This window comes from Gasterosteus aculeatus, chromosome 6, assembly GCF_964276395.1.
Source record: "Gasterosteus aculeatus chromosome 6, fGasAcu3.hap1.1, whole genome shotgun sequence".
Lineage (NCBI taxonomy): Eukaryota > Metazoa > Chordata > Actinopteri > Perciformes > Gasterosteidae > Gasterosteus > Gasterosteus aculeatus.
Window position 1 is genome coordinate 12,021,228 of NC_135693.1, and position 17,357 is coordinate 12,038,584.

The 17,357-nt window shown below is 46.2% G+C and overlaps 1 protein-coding gene across 1 annotated transcript in view; it reads left to right on the plus strand.

Moving 5' to 3' along the window:
* Window positions 1–1,207: 1,207 nt before the first annotated feature.
* stox1 (storkhead box 1) overlaps window positions 1,208–17,357 on the plus strand; it is a 28,328-nt gene continuing 12,178 nt past the window's right edge. The window contains exons 1-3 of the mRNA XM_040179168.2: window positions 1,208–1,733; window positions 14,237–14,389; window positions 14,670–17,337. Of these exons, the coding sequence (XP_040035102.2) occupies window positions 1,403–1,733; window positions 14,237–14,389; window positions 14,670–17,337 (3,152 nt within the window). The 5' untranslated portion in view covers window positions 1,208–1,402. The remainder of the gene's footprint in view (window positions 1,734–14,236; window positions 14,390–14,669; window positions 17,338–17,357) is intronic.

Here is a 17,357-nt window from a genome sequence, read left to right on the forward strand (position 1 = left end):
AAAAAAAGCCACTCAAGCCTGATAAATGATGATTAATGGGCATGTGTGTCATCAATCATGCCACAGGTCGCCTTCGTGGTTGGAAAAAACATTTATTTCTGTATCCGCTTGATTTATATATTTACAACCGGTTGACTATTTAAAACCAAATACACGGTTCCATTCAATATTGATTCATAAATATTCAAACTGACGGAATTAGTTTAGAAATCTCCCCTAAAGTTGACATGCTGTCTGGTTGGGTTTAACAAAGTTTGGCTGAAACATCGTGCGTCTGTAACAATTGTGAGAAAAAGGAAAATTATTATCAAAAATTCCTAACCACACGAGATTTCTTCAAATAAATCTTGTATCCCACACAGAATGTTTTCTCTCTTGCCCTCTAACTTCCCTCCACTGCTTCCCCCCCCGGGACGGACTGCACATAATTCATCCTGTGTAGGCCGAGGTGATGTATTCTTTTCACGTACAGAGGAAGCTCAATATCCTGTTGCTGCACGGGCTCTAATACCACACTGAGGCAGACTGGCCCCCGGCCACTCAGGGGCCCGAGTGCTCCTGAAACTAAAGTCACAAGTGATATATGAGGTGTCTGTCTGTGCTTCAGACTCTGCCTGGTACAGTGTCAGTAAAAGCCGGGACTAATGGGGCCCCTCCTTTGAGAGCAAAGCGGGTGACTGGTTCGCGTTTAAGTTGTAAATATGTTCCTGAGCATCAAGAACTTTTGTTGAAAACTATTTTTCTTTTAAGTCATTTCCGTCACGTGCGATATTTCAAGTTTCACGTTTCATATGAGATCCCACTTTACAACGCAAACCAATTGTTTCTGCTATTTGCTATAGGGAATAAACTGCATCATTCAAAATCCCTAACCAAAGGTTACCTTCCCGCTTTGATGGCATCTTTTCCTTTGATGGTGATTTCTGTAGACTATGTAGCATTTTCTGTGCCAATAGTATTTTACAAGCCCTCCATGTAATTGGACCTAATTAAGCACTTTCTCTTTTTATGGTCAAGATCTGTCGCTGTGTTGCAGTTTGCACCACCTGTCTGATTCCTGCATAACAGAAGCAACACACACACACACACACACACGCACACGCACGCCGGTGAGCAGTCAGTGGGAGGTCTACCTGTGTGACCGTGCAGACCGATGAGCGCTCCTCCTCTCCGCCGTCATTGGTCGCCTCTGGAAGCGGAGAGAAACTCGCCGGACGTCCACTGCGCCTCCGCTTCACTCGCTGCAGGATCGAGACGCGCGCTGGAGGAGCGCGTGGCAAAGCCAGAAGTTGATTTTGGGGATATTTTGGAAAGAGAGCTCTTTGTTTCTGTTTGTTTGACAAGTGCATTGGCGTTTGTAGCATGCCGGCTGGCCCCCGCAGCCGGTAAAAAGGCGTTAGAAATGTCTCACCAGCAGCGGCTCGTGCAGCTCTCCGCCGCTTCGCTCGCGGTCGTCTTCGCGCCGGATGAGGAGAGTCTGCGCGCCGGCGGAGGGAAAATCGGTGCCGGTGCCACGAGCGGACAGGAGGTGTTTGCGGACTTCAAGGCTCAAAATCTGCGCAGTTCCTGGAATAAGAGACTCGTTAAGGCCATGGCTGAAGTGCACTTCCAGGGATGGATGGAAAACTTGGTGCTTTTCATTCAAGGGAACGCAAACAACTTGGAGGTGCTGAGAGAAGCGTGGATGCGCCGAGCTCTGAGGTCACCAAAGGGACTTATCATCAAAGCTGTCGGTATGTAACCTCAGCCAACACCCGATAGCAACACAACTGTAACACAAAGTTACCAGAAACTATCTGGTGACAGAAGGAAGCTGGCCTGCAATACACATACAGTACATGCACTCAGCACTATTACAGGTGGAAATAAAAACACCAAGGTGAACAGCCACCTCAGTCATCCAGGAGCCTAATGTGTTATTTCTCTGGGACACTGTAGAGTCACACAGCATCTCTTGTTTACCACACGGAGAGAAATGTGTGAACAACACAGAGCTGGCAGGGTTTAACTTCTCCTCCTCGGGATTTTACAACCGTTTTATCAGAGAGTTCAACTCGCCTCTAAACTCCGTTCAGTCCGATGGCAAAAGAATGAACCCAAAAGTTGTCCCGCAGTGTCAACAGTAGTTAGGTTTTAGTGTGTCTAATCGGTAACTCAAGGTGTGTTATGACCGCCATTCCGTTACTTGTTCCTTGGATGTGGGATAAAAAACCCCTCTCAAAACCAATGTTTATATTGTTTTTGTCCTTATATTTCCATTGCAGTTTTAACTCGCCAGGTTTTTCTTCATTCTCCTCCTTTAAATTCCTTTAAGACCACATTTAGCTGAAAAACATATTCAAAACCACAGGTGTTTGTTACCTGAGAGGTAATATTCCTTAAATCTCTCATCTCTCTGTGTGTCGGAGGGGATGGCGCTAATCAGCCTCCCATTGTCGCCCACGCAGTGATATATTTGCCGACGCTTGTTAACAAAGCTCTGTGTACCATATAATTACCTCTAATTGCCCCCCTTCTTTGGGGCTCTCTTCCTCGCATGCATTTTAAAGGAGCATTATCCAGCTGCACAGAGACAGCAAATGAAAACCTGTTACCACTCCGCACACTGTGTGAAGCTATTCCCAATGTTGGCCGGATGGTTGAGCAGCAGCAGGTTCTTCTTTGTTTTTTTGAAACATGTTCCCAGCAACACACCCATATGCTCCCCATTTGTTCCAGCTGTTTCAGGGTGTGCTAATTTCTCCCGCGTCTCGAGCATTACTTCGCCAGGATGCCGGCGTCTACCTGCTGCCTTTGTGTCAATACGTCGGGGCGCTGCCAGATCGAGCGGTGCACGGACAAGCGAAGGGAGGAATGCGATGTGAAGGGGAGGACGGGACCACACAGGGGGGACAAAGGGCGTGAGGCCGGCAGTCGGAGGGGGGAGGGGGGGAGGGGGGCCCACATGCTGTGAGACAGTTTCACAAACAAACACCATATGAGCCGAAGGTGATGCTGGGCTTGTTGCTCCCCCGGTGTGACAAAGCCGGACATGCATGAGCTTGCAGTCGGATGTGAGGCGGGCGTTCGATACCTGAAAAGGCTCCTGGTGTTTGGGCCCCAAACCACAAACTTGTACGCAAACACGCCTGTGTGTGTGTGTGTGTGTGTGTGTGTGTGTGTGTGTGTGTGTGTGTGTGTGTGTGGACACGTTACCTCCCACTCGTCCTTTACAAATCCTCCGCATCACACCGCAGCGATTTGTATGGAAATTAGCGCTGGCCGGCTGACAGAGTCTGCTTTACTGCCTTCTCCCCGAGGCTCGGTCAGCAGTGAATCACTGTGCGACTGGCTCTCGACCAATGCCTGCCTCTCTGTTTGCCAGGATTCACGTCCCCCCCCCCCCTCGTTTCACGGTCAGTGAGAGACGGTGGAAGTCAGACTCGTAGATTGATATCGGACACAGACGCACGGCCTTGACATTGTCCTGGTATAAATATGTCAGAAAGAAAACAGAACGGTTATGAGTTACAGGGCGCATTGGATTTCTAACAGTGCCATTGCCTCTCCGGTCAGAGCGAGGTTGAGACGTGACTCCGCTGACGCGAGTCAGGAGGAGATAGTTTAGAGGACGTTGGGCTAAAATGAACCAGACGCAGGCTTAGTCGGTTTGAAATAGAGAGACGTCGACACAACACAAAGCTTCCAGGCAACCGGACACGATAATCTTTGATTAATTAGAGCTACTTCCTCATTGGTCCTGTCTGGCTATCAGAGCTGATAGCTTTGAGTGAAGACAGACTGTTTCTCTGGGGGGGGGAATGCAGAGGAGGAGGTGAGCAGGAGGTGGGGAAGGATGGAGGGAGGGGGCGGTGATGAGGTTAGGCTGAGGTAAACAGACAGGGTGAGGAGTTAGTATGAACAGGCATCGCTGTTATTCTTGTGGGAATGGGCCCCACTGGTACCGGTGATGACCTCCACGCTCCCACTCATGAACGCGTTTCTCCTGTTTTACTATCTTTTTATCCGTTTTCATCCTTTGAACAGCCGCTAGCAGAATAATACCAGCCATTTCGCCACAAAGAATTTTCATCAATGATCCGTAGTTTTCTTCATAGTTAGAAGAGTAATGACATTGGATACGTCTACATTTACACTGTCACCTGCTGTTTGCTCCCAGCCGTAATACGTTATATCCAGCTCACTTTCTGCAAGAGCAGAAATCAATGTCTAAATGACACACTAATACATTCCTGTCAAATGTCTTTGTCTGTGTCTTTGTTTTGATGAATTAATCCTGTTAAGACGGTTGAGGTGCTTCAATGATCATCATATCATTTTGAAGGAATCTGTCTATATTCTTCGTTATCTTGTTGACAGTTAAATGATTTATACCAGTGCCATGTCTAAGCGTCAACTGGAGCTGAGATGATACGGTTTCCCATAGAAACTGAAGACAGGGGGACACCAACAAGATGAAACGTGTTAATAATTAAAATGCAGCAGCCCTGGTTGACCCATTATTGTAGCGACCTATAAAGTTAGCTGTCCAGTCTTTGTGTAAAGCTCGATGACTCGCCTGCTGGCTCCGGCTCCATAGAACGGACACAAAAAAAGCGCTAATGATCTTCACATCAAACTTAAAACTAATACATTGTTTGCATTGAACTGAAGTCTTACAGTGTATAAAAATGCACAAATAATCATTCTTTAAAATCCCTCATTTATTTCTGAAAAAACTATCCAGAAATCTGAGGTTTTATAATGACTTCTATCTGGTTGTGCATTATTTAGTCGTCCTGTCGGCGCAAGAGCAGAATGAGCTGAAACATTTATATGGAGTCAGCCATTGGTGTAATGAGGTGTCCCGTGTCCTCACCAGTTAAAGCGCTATAAACTGCCCTTGTCTTGTTTGAACATGGACTTGCGTGATTCCTCAGGAACAGCCTCTCACTTTCGCCGTGAAGAAGTCATTTTCTTTGGCCTCTGTAGAAAACACTGTCGATCTTCCTCTGTGTATCTTAGCAGAACTAAGCCACAACTATGCTGCCCTTTCGAGCAAAGTTTCACTTTTAAATGGTATGTTTCATCCAACCCACCACACTGAGATGGTAAAGCATTCCTGAAACGCTTCATTGCCTTTTGAGATCCTCCGCTGAGTCGGTCGGCTTCAGGGTCTCGTTTCCATATCCCTTGAAAGTGTTTTTATTTTCACGCATGTGGTTGCATTCTTTCACGAGGGTATTTTGTCAAAGTCTGAAAGCGCTTCACTAATGGCCATAACTCTTCCAGATGTTACCTTATTAACCATGACACCCCCTTACCAGCTTTAAATGGCCCACCCTGTCCTAACTAAGCAGCACAGGTCAAAGGTTACAACCTCCTTGCTAACAAGCCCCCTTGAGGTCATACAGCTTCAGAGGGTTTGTTGGAAGGCAAACAAACATCAATACAGTATCCAGGTGTTCTTCACACACTGGTCTGTTCAGCTTCCGTTAGTGGTTTCACTGGTTTCAAGCTTTCTTTGTCTGTAATTCTTCACTTTGAACTGGATGGGAAACACATCATGATTAAAAGCGTATTTTGTTACAGTATTTTGTTGATTCCATTGAATCTTCATTGTTTAGCTCAAATGTATTTGAGTGGTTTACTTATTTAAACTATTCCATCTGTTCCTTATTCACTTTTAACACAACAGTCATGTTTCCATTTCTCTGCTCACTTGCCAACTTTCTTTTCATCCACTTTCACCACTGCCCCGAGAAATTCCTCAAATTACAGAGGAATGGCGTACCAATTTGGAATTCCATTCCACTGTTTATTTTCCTACCCATTTAAATATGGATGCATTTCAATTAGCACTTGATTTCTATATTTTATTCGAGGTAGTTGAACTTTCCTCATACGTCGTGGCAACTGTGGGACTGCCCTCTGGGGTATGTTACCGTCTGGGCCAGCTCTCAATAATAATAATAATGGTTAAGATAATTGCTCTCCAGCTCCCTCGACACTAATAGTATGAATTGAAAGTGTTACTCTGAGTATATGCTGCGGTTCAAGCTCAAAATGATGAAGAGTCTGTGTCGCGACAGCGTTTGGTTCGATCTTTTTCCCTGCAAGGACATAAGTGAAATGTTAATGGAAACCATAAATCTAATCTGCTATCCCAACACCCTGTTGAGGTTCTAACGTCTTGTTGTTGGTTGGTAGATCAAAGAACATTCCATTGAAATTATACTAAATAAACAGTTATAGTGAATAGTAACATTAAAGGTTTTGACACTGTGAGAAGTGGGAATTTAAGATTTAAAATGCTTTTTAAATTGCATTGGTGGTATAAGTTAATTACCATACAAGAATCACTTGTTTATCTTTAACTGGGCCTGTGCCAGTATGTCTCCATTCATCTAGAAAGTCTACAATTTTCTAAAGATTTGAGCTTGCGATATGAGGACACCTTGACCTCTATTCTCAGGCGGTCCGCAGTGCTCACACATGTGCGTACATACCTCTCAGCACATCATTTGTTCGCTACGTCCTTTCCCATCGAGCAGGAAGCTCACCCCCCCGTGCAAATCAGGCGCATCGGCCTCTTTATCGTCCAGGATTTTGGACTCGCCCTCGTAGCGGTGGTGTGGAGCAATGCCAACAACAACAGCCGAGGAGCTCCTCCGTATCCCTCAGCTTATACACGCTGTCAGCGGCTGCTTGGGTTTCCCTTGGGGGATTTATCATCACTCGCTCTCCGGCCCGACAAATGGGTCCACACAGAAGTAAGGCCGTGCATTACATTTGGTAATACTATTACTCTTCAGTTTCCTGACAGGATGTTTTCTTTGCCTCATTTGGCGCTGATAAATGCAAAGTTAGCATAGCATTGGGTGTGATAGCAAAGTGCTGTGTTATTATATTTCAGGAGTGAAAGATACTTTCAGCCATCTGTGTGCTGACCAGTCGCAGGGTATTTAAAAGCGATGGATCACATGGTCGGACACTGGGACGGGAGCTCTGCTCCAAATACTGGGATAACAAACACAGGAATCTGCTGCACCTCTAGGTCGGTTAAATAAGAGGAAATGGGTTTCATCTGCAACCAATGACTCCCTTCCTTTTTGATTGGAACGGGTGGTGTAGAACTGCTGGAGACCCTCTTGCATTGTGTGTGTGTTTGTGTGTGTGTGTGTGTGTGTGTGTGTGTGTGTGTGGCGAGGTGTCGTTGGGGAAAAGCCACATGGATGGAGAGGGGTGAAAATAACTGGAAAATATCTTTGAATAAGACAAACCGGGGAAGTCTAGAGACGCCTCTTGCTGTGCTTGAACACATTTCGTTTTTCGTCATAACTGAAAGTGTGTACAAGCATATTATGCAGTTTTTCAAAGTTGAAAAACAGGATCCACAAACAGAACAGCAACGTTGGTTTTTAGGTATTTTGGAGATGGGTAGCTAGTTAGCTATTGGACTTTTATTCTCTACTTTTTGCATGTTGAACATGAACAGTCATGCATGTCCCTCAATGAAATAAATAATATTCTATTCCATTTACATTAGGTATTAAAATGCCACATTGCTTCCTGGTGGAATTTCCGGCCTGATACAATTTATTCATTATGTGCAGGAGTAATAAATTGTATTTATTTATTTAGCTTTTCTCAAGAAGGAAATGTATTTATTTGAATGCAAGGCAGTCAGAGTGGTCAGTAAAATAAATCACATGATTATTTTTGGTCTTGAATAAGACACATTGTGCATTTACTGGATCTGTTTTCTGTTAATCAACCATATAATTACAAATGAATTATAAAGTGATCTAAAGTCAGTTCAACCAGCTCATGAGCACCTCTGGGAGCTCCCGGCACAAAATTCAGTTTTGAAAGAAATGATTTACATTTTTCAATTAAAGGGAGGTGCTTTTAGACCTGAATTGAAGTTAGCTATTTTCTGTATAAAAGCATCAGAAAATCCATCTAATAAAAAATGTAATAAAACCTTTTGATGTCATGCCAGTACTTTTTTTAAGTACTAAAAGTCTATCGCAACCTCTGTAAAAATGATTTTGACCATTTGTCTTAAAGGTCCAATTTCACTAATCTCTAGAGTATCCCTAAAAATGAGCGTCTGCCATGAAGATGAAGTGTTGGGCTTCAGCCTCAAAGTCATTAGATGTGAGTTGAGATTGGGACAAATCTGGCGTTTGGGGAAGACCTGGATATAGTTTCTATACAGAAATGGGAAAAACATGGACGTTAAAGAACAAAGGAATGAAGTGGTCAACATGTGAAGGGCTCTGAAGAGCCTCTGGCAGACTGAGGGGCAGTGTTCACGTCCACGGACTTAGACAAGAGCCACATGTTGGGGTGTGACCCATCAGGCCTGAAGAGGTACGACGTAAAACGATTGGAAAATAAAGCGTTGTGCTTTAAATCATGTCTGCTGGCAACACATGTGTTGGCGTTATGTTACACAGAGCACTCCGGGCAGTGGTATAAGGTGCACGCCTGAAACTGGTCTTCTGTGAAGACCTTTCTCGGGGGTATCTCCTATTTCACAAGAACACTAGTTTGGTACCCTCATTTTAATGGTTTCGGCATGAACTGCTGGTCAAATTGTGCAACCTCAAATCAGGCTCTAATAACATTGTTTAATGTTGTTAAAGCGGCAAGAATTTAGCGACCAACTGTGTGAGTGTAAAGGTTTAAATGTGACTGCCGGTTTGCTTATTCACAGCCAGTCGGTTCTGTCTTGCCGACATACATTAAGTGTCAAAGGGTTGGTTTGGCAAAGAACGTCTCAAGGCTCCAGCTGGATTAAAGGGACCCACATTACACTGCTGCTGCTGGTTGTTAGTTTTCTTTTTCTTTGTATTGCATGTGGCAGGTTGCTGCCCGAGTAGAGGTTTCTATGGCGATGTGAGTCAACACAACGACGGACTGTGTTTCTTCTCATCGCTCAAAACTGCCGTCGTGGTGTTTTTGCTTTTTATCTTAATAATGACCACAGTTCACTTAAATGTAGCATTCAAAATGTAGTGTAATTTAAATTCAAGTACTCTGAGATACTGAACTGTCAGTGGGTCAGATCAAACATTTACCTGCAAGTCTGGGGAGATTTATTTTTAACTGTTGTAATCAGTCAATGAAGCCTTAAAAAACTCAGTGGCTCAGCCCATTTTACTGGTTATTTAAGTAAAATGTGGGCAGATGTGCTCTTAGCATTTATATTAAAGTCATATCCAGGACTTAAACAATACTAAATATTTTTGGTGCAAACATTTTTTGCCAAGTGTGTCAAAGTGTGTTCAGGGGGACGGGCAGGAAAGGGCAGCATTGTTAGACTGGGCGAGGTTTGCTTGTTGGGATTTTCGGCCTGTGATTTCTCTCTGAAGGGATCTTTTCACTCAGTTTATTGGGCCATTTAACTGCCACGGCCACTTCTGTGTCTTCTATGGGAGGGGGAGAGACACAAACTCGTAAAGCACTTTTAAAAAGTGTGATGCACGCACACACACACACACACGCACACACACACACACACACACGCGAGAAGGGGGAGGAGTCAAGGAGGCCTGTTAGACCAAGAAACCCCGAAACAAAGCAAAGTGGTCGTGGGACTGGGAGGCAACATAAAGTACAGATGGCATCTCTTCCCATTACGCTAAATCTGACCTTATGAATGTTTGACATTGTCTCACCAATGACTTTACTGTAACTTCACTGAAGCGTGTTCCTCGCAGGGTCTCAGTCGATGGGATACGGGGGGTATTTTGCAGTTTGGGGCGGACCTCAAGTTCATGTTGAATGCAATGCAGTGTGTCTTTAATGAGGGAGAGAGAAGATTAGCGTGTTTGCTTACTGGGGCTTTAAGATTGAACCACGCCAGGATGAGATAAGATGGTGCTTGTCTGTGAGTCTGTGTTTCAGGAAAGGCCATGCAGCGGGGGATTGTGGGAAGTCCAATCTTTCAGTTAGATTTGAACTGTGATAACATGAAGTTAAAAGGTCAGAGATACAATTCAGTCACAAGTTGTGCAACCTCCTTTCTTTTCTTGCTTTTTCACCCGGTCTTCTACCAAGGCATGATTAAAGTCTAAGTCTGTCACCATTTGTAAACGCAAGGAACGATCTGATCTTCTCACTGCAGCTCATGGAAGGCCCACAGTATGTTCTGTATGGTGTGTTAGAATATTCTTCCAAGAGACTGGAGGTAATGCAATCACGTATGAAATGGGACTCATGTGGCTGGCTAACAACGAAGCCATGTGAACACATGTGGCATTGATCAGTGTCAGCGGCCAAAGGGATCTCAGTGGGGATCGAAGAGAGAAGGTCTCTGTCAATCATCTCCACAATCTGAGCAATCAACGTCAGGCATTGTATCTTCTTATAAAGAAGTGCAATGCTCTTGTTTAATCAACAATGGCATGTAAAACATGTACAAGGCCATTGGCTCTCACTGAGATACTTTGGATTTAATTTAGGATTTCTAGGGATGACATGTGTGATAAGAAACAACAATGCTCATTCATATGATGATTCGAATCAAGCAACAAAAAAATCCTTTCCCTAAACTGTTGGCGTCTCTGAGATTAATGCCTCTGATGGTGGGTCTCAAGGAATGACTTCACTCCAGCAGTTTAGTATTGTGTTTTTCTAACATTTGGGGGGACGCAAGGAACAATCTGTGCAGCAGAGCCTGATCCATCATGGCTTTTAGTCTGTGTGGGTTAAACTCAATGAACTACAGATCGCATAATGCCAGGCATTTCACTGTGGTTAAAATATGCTTGGAAAGCAACTGGTTTAATTGTCGTGTTGTTGACTTAGCAAAGCTAATCAGAGAGGCAAATCTTCTACTGCAACAGCTTTATGAAAGACACATTTTTACATGAAAAACCTGATTAAAAAAATGATGGGTTGTGTTTGACTAACATACACATTTTTTCCCAAATAAGATCCCATGGTGGTTCCCCTGAGGAGGGGGGGGGGAGCATTACTTAGTAGGTAGACGCAATATACAGTAATTGTAGGTGTATTCTTCTACTGTCTCCTAGAGCCACAAAAGATACCAGATACAGCTTTCACGGGCTGAGCAGGACAGACTGTGACATGTAACACCGGTGGAATGCCCCTTTAAGTGGTTATATTGATCTGCTTTTAAGGGTCGTCTCCTGCTTGAGCTTCCCTGCCTCTTCCCTGTGGCATGCAGTTTGGTTGCCGTGGCACCCAGCAGGGCATTCACGCTGTGTATGACAATGAGTGTAATGTCCCCGGCCCGGACTCGGATTACAGGGAAAACAGAGGTCTGTTCCCCGCGGAGAGAAGACGGTTACAGCGGCGAGCGGTCACGCCTGCTAATGTTAGACTCAATAAACACTCGTTCTCCGTCGCGCCCGTCCTCGCGTTACACAAATACACGGCTGTGGGTGTAGTTTTCGTTCCTCCTCCATCTCACACCTCCATCGCCAGTCTCTCTTTTTGGTTGTCAGTCCTGCTCTCGGGCCCGTAGTTATAGGAAGGTCATGTGTGGGAGATGCTGTTGATTGTTGAGGTCATGTTAGCAGATGTGCGACAGGATATCCTGCTCCGAACCAGTACATGGTCACAGGGGACAACACTCTGTTTTTACCAAAACTTCATCCGTGCAACGATATCCTGAAGTCACTCAAAGGGGAAGTGACTACTTCATTTCTTCCCTGTGATTAATTGCCCACCTGATCACGTCCTCACTGTTGACGGTGGTCATAAGCGGTTGCTATGTGGACAGCCTGCCATACATTCCTATAGGACGTTAACAACAATGAGTCGCTAAGTCAGCAGCACTAATTCACTGCCCAGGGAGACTACTATTCTAGAGATATCCGCTCCGAGGTTTAGTCAGATTAACGTCTTCTGCCGGGGCCGAGGGGAGACCAGATGGCTGTTTCTTTACAGTCCCACCGGGTGCCGCAGGATCAGTTCTACAAAGACAGACCCCTCTCTGTGAGACTTATGAGCCTTAAGCGAGCGGCACTGTTTGGATAATTGCTTTTTTGACATAGTCCTTGAGGATAAAACGTGTTTATTAAGTAAAACTCGTTGAGCAGCAGATTAATTAGTACATTTATTTTGTATCACACAGGTTTCTTTGACAAAAAGGGATTTTGGATAATTGCAGAAATAAAACTCTGCGGCAAACAAACGGTCATGACATCTGTGTGTTTTGTTTAGAAAGATATTCTTTACAAATAAACACAACTTTAGTGTTAAAGTGTTAATGGAAATCGGCAGGTTGTAAAGAACTACACCTGGGCTGCATGAATATCGGCGGGTACAACGAGGCAGTGAAGGCGGACGAGTGTGACCATGTTTAGTCTCATCTATCCGCAAAAGGTTATGAAAGCAGTATTTACTGACGTATTTAAAACATTTTTCTGAAAAAAGTCAAGACGAGGGAACCTCAAGTGCAAAACTCATTCCTGGGTTTTGGGGCTCATTCCAGCACCGATCTATTGGGACTTTCAACTGTGCGGGTACAAATTCCTCAGCCCTAATTAGTTTTATTGTGATTGTCTGTTTATTGTGAAAGGCTCAGCTTGACATTAAATAACCAATAACTGATAACCGTTGCCATTTTCTTTTACTAGTTAGTTTATTACAACGCCAACCTTTTTATCCGAGCCGCATTATTACTTGGTCTCCCGTTAGGCTGCTCTGACTGGGCTGCTTCTTGTGAGCCAGATCAGGAAACACTGTGTGCGCCACACCAAAGAAAGGCTGTGTGCGTTTGGTAGGTATGTGTTCTGTCATGCTTTACCATGGCAGATATTTGATCAGTTGTTTGTTTCCCTTGCCTCGGACATAAGTGGTTCAAGTGTGAGGGTTGTAAATGTTTAGTTTACGTCAAGTGTGAGCTGGGCAGTGTTTTCGTTGAATGCCCTGGGGTTGATGGGAGGATCGCTCACAGTCAAACGCTGCACACGCTTAAGCTTAATTCACACAACTATACACAAGGTGTTGTTGTCAGCACAAATAGAAACTTGAAATTGCGTGGGCGGGGGGGACAAAAACAAGTTACAGTCCCGACAGGCTACGTAATGGAGTTCAAGTCACGTGCGTGGCCTGTTTTTTGCTCTGAAGTCAAGTCAGATACTCTTGGTGGTAAAACACACAAGTGAGGACTTTCTGTTTAATCTCCCTTATTTCACCCACGATGGTCCTTACCTTATTTGAGGTGTAGCTGATTAACCAAAACTAATTTTCCGGTCCCGTGGGTAAGGTAATGTCCATGTCCTCCTCATATGAAGGGAGTTTGTGTTAAGCCAACCCAGATGCTAATCATTCATCAGCAGAGGGATCTCGTTTGTTTTGGTGCTCTCAGTCTTTGTGATCTGTGAGTAGTGTGTTATTGAAGGGAATTAGTCAAAAAGGCAGATGTCTGTGCCTGTACTTTCCTCTTTCCTTTGAAGAAAATAACTACTGGAACTGAGAGACTTTTAAAGTAATCAATAATTTAAATATAACTATTTTAAAGTTGCCGTTCGGTTTTGATGTCCTATCTTGTTAACGGGTTGCAGAAGAACCTTCATGGCCGTAATATCTGAACCCACTTTGCAAAAACACTCGCACTGCCAAAACCTTTGCTCGAATGAAGTAAACCGCTGCATGTTGTTTCAATTATGTTTCTCCACGTGTGAAACTCTGATCGTTTTTTTTGATACTGACATTGAATGTTTCTAATATCTGGTTGTCTTTAAAAGCAGCTCACTTTCATGGTTAAAAGGCCTTCTGGCTTTATCGGACGCCCCGTTGGCATGTCCGAGGACCACTGGACTTGGATGTGGAGTATACGTATGCAGAACGATCCACACTATTGTCCGACACTGTGTGTGCGCCATTCCTCCTCAGTAACTTGTTTGTCCAAAGGCTCCTCCTAGACGTGTGGGGCCGTATGATATAAGGGGCCGGATATCTGATCTCCCCGGCAGTTGGACCTGTGGTCGTTTCTGTGGGGGTAATGGAATTCCGTGGTCTTTCCCAATCCTGATGGAATTTGCAAAGCAGTCAGGCATGGTTCATATAACTCGTATAAATGGACCACAGCGGTCATGATTTAGAAGGTGGTTAGGAGAGGAACGCAACTTCAGTACTTAGTTGTTTTCACATGCAGCACAAGTCGGAGAGAGAGAGACCTCTCAGACCCCAGGTGTGTTTGTGTATGTTCACTGCAGCGGGCCCACCTGTTTCACTCAACCATCTGCCGGCTTGTGTATGTGTTTTTCAGGTGACCTGTCCCCGGTGCAGATGTCCCCCGTCCCCCAGTCCCAGTTCATTCCATTGGCCGAGGTGTTGTGCTCCGTCATCTCAGACATGAACTCCTCTCAAATCACCGTCAACCAGGAAGCGCTAATCAATTACATGAGCAAAGCCCACTCCGGTAAAGCATCGCTTCATCTTGCTTGTTAAGAGGGATGGTGAGATATCTTGATGAATGTGCATTTAGGGTATTTGCAGTTACATTGAAGAGGCGAATTGAATAGATGTGTATAGAGTATTATCCATCGTTTTATCTAACTTCCCCAGAAAGGGAATGAACGTCTTTTCCTTAATGTCAATTTTTTTCTTAATGGAATTATTTGACATTTTTCTGGCGAGACACAATGTGTCCCTCTGCTTGTCTTTTGTCCTTAACCCTCGTTTCTCTTCATTTGCCACAGGGATAACCATCCCAACTCAGGACATCCTCTACAATGCTCTAGGCAATCTAATCAAGGAGCGCAAAATTTACCACACAGGCGAAGGCTACTTCATCGTCACCCCTCAGACCTATTTCATCACCAACGCCATGGTCCGGGAGAAGAGCTGGTGGACTTCTGGTTCAGCCGACGACCCTCCCTCGCCTCCTCCCATCACTTACCTGTTGAGCAACGAGGTCTGCGTTGAAAGCACTCAACCGCAGCCGGTGGCGCACTGCAAGTCTTGCAGCTGCTTCAGCCCTCTGCAAACAGCCGCCGATAACGCCTGCGCTGCTGTAACGGCCGCCGTCCCTCCCTCCACGGTGCCGGACCAGCATTCCGTCTCTTTCTCCGTAAGTGAATGCACAGGCAAGAGCCTAAAGTGGCCGAGACCGTTAGATCACAAACCCACTGTGCAGCATCAGTCCACCTCCACGGCTGCAGATTGCCACGCAAGCGAGATCAGCAAAGCAACAGCGACTACTAACGCCACTGGCCGCAAGGAAAAAGACAACAAACCGGGGAGGAAGTTTGGTCTCAGCTTGTTCCGAAGGAACGGAGGTAAGAAAGAGAAACCAAAGAAGGAGTACACATCATTTTCAGCCCAGTTTCCACCGGAGGAGTGGCCAGTAAGAGACGAGGAGGACCTGAACAACTTACCCCGCGACCTGGAGCACGCCATCATCAAACGCATCAACCCTGAGCTGACCGTGGACAACTTGACCCGTCACACGGTCTTAATGAAGAAGCTAGAGGAGAGAAGGGAAAGAGGGACGGACAGAGTCTTGGACAGATGCTTGGACAAAGACGATAAGGGGGTAGACAAGGGAATGTCTACTGACATCCCGGCAAAACCCAGGCATCATCACTCCTCTAAGGCAGGGAGAAGATCTGCTCAGAAGGCCTCTCGCAGCAAAAGGAGGGCCCATTCCTCCAGAGAGAAGCAGAGGGAGAGGGTTAAGAGTAAGGTTCCAATAAGTGCGGATGATTATCCACAGGGGGAGGATTTGATCCCGTCTCGGCTCAGAGTGGAAATCCGCGTTGATGAACAAGACCAAGTGGAAGAAGGTGGAGCAGGTTATAAATCTCTTTATAAGAAACGCATTGAAAACCCTTTCCAGACTCAGCCGATCAAAGAAGCTGAGCCCGTTATTCCTGCCACCATCAACAAAGAGCACAGAAGGCAAGAGGTGAAAGGGGGGGGAAAGGTTTTGGGGCCGGGGAAGATGGATCGAACGTCTCACCGGTCAAAATCGTGGGACCCCAATCGGTCCAAAGTGATTGCAACAGCAGAGCATACAGGGAAATCTCCCACATCTGAGGACAGGTACAGCTGTGTCCATACCAGGGAGCCCACGGCAGATCATTTGCTCCAAGCAGACACGAAGATCCAAAACGAGCTGCCCCCGGACTACAGCTCAGCCTACCCACAGAGCAGTACGCTTCGGATCGACGACAAGACCCGACAACAGAGGGAGGGAAACGGCAGCTGTGAGAGAGACGCGAATGAGCATTTTCAGGATGCAGAATACAACGGGGTACCGGACCACAGCCAAGCCGTGGGTGACAGACTCTCTAATGTCCAACAATACTCAACAATTCTCCCTACACCTTCCTATGAGCCGGTCATAAACCCCTCTTATGACCCATCCCCGTCCTGGCACAAGCCCCCTTTACTGCGGAGACACTCCCTTAGAACCTCCAAGCCTCAACGGGATGATACTTGGGGACCAGAGCTCTCGTCACACCAGCAGGCCTGTGAAAATACAGCCACCCAGGAACAACGGGACATACGACCTGTTACTAATATTAGCATCGAGCAAAGGACCATGAGCCGGGGAGAAAGGCCGGGACTGATGGCTGACAGCCCTCCCTCAATAACAGACACTGACGGCTTTATAGAGGACGACTGTAGGCTTTATCAGAGAGCGGAGGAGCAGGAGGATGAGGATGCCTGCAGCTCCTTGTGTCTGAATGAGGAAGACATCACCGACGCTTCAAAGGCGTACTGTAAAGGTGTAGCGGACTACCATGGCCACCGCTCCGGTTACCATGACCACGGATCGGATGTGCAATATCCGGGGCCCCGCCGTCACTATAATGATTCCAACTCTCAGCAGCCGCTAGTTGCTTCGATAGAAGATTCTAGGGACGGCGCTTTCACGGATATCACCACCTCACCCATCCAGAGGGACGCTTCCCTCAGCCCCACCGGCCCGAGAGAGACCGGCTGGAGACTCCATCAGCGCCGTCAGAGAGACAGATCGCCAGGGGCCAAAGGTGAATCCAGCTCCAGGCGAGCCACATCCATTCAGGCGGAGAGACGGCGTGAGGTCAACCTCGATGCGGATCGTCCCGAACCACCGGACGCCGCAGACGGAAGCATCTTTGACTACTGCCAGACCAGTGAGATAGATTCCGACACGGAGACCGTCCGTAAATCGGGCGACGAGGGCGACGGCGAATCCGCTCACTGGGCAGCCGAGGCGGAGGTGGCGCGGGCGGATGAGCTCGATGAGACGGGCGTTCCTCAGCCTCAAAGGGGTGTTCTGAGCACGCCCAGTGGAGCCAGACGGGCAGAGACGAGGGAGGTGGTGGAAGCAGGAGAGAACCGGAGCGTCACAGGGGACAGTGGCATAGATTCTCCACGGTGAGTACTATGACGTTGTG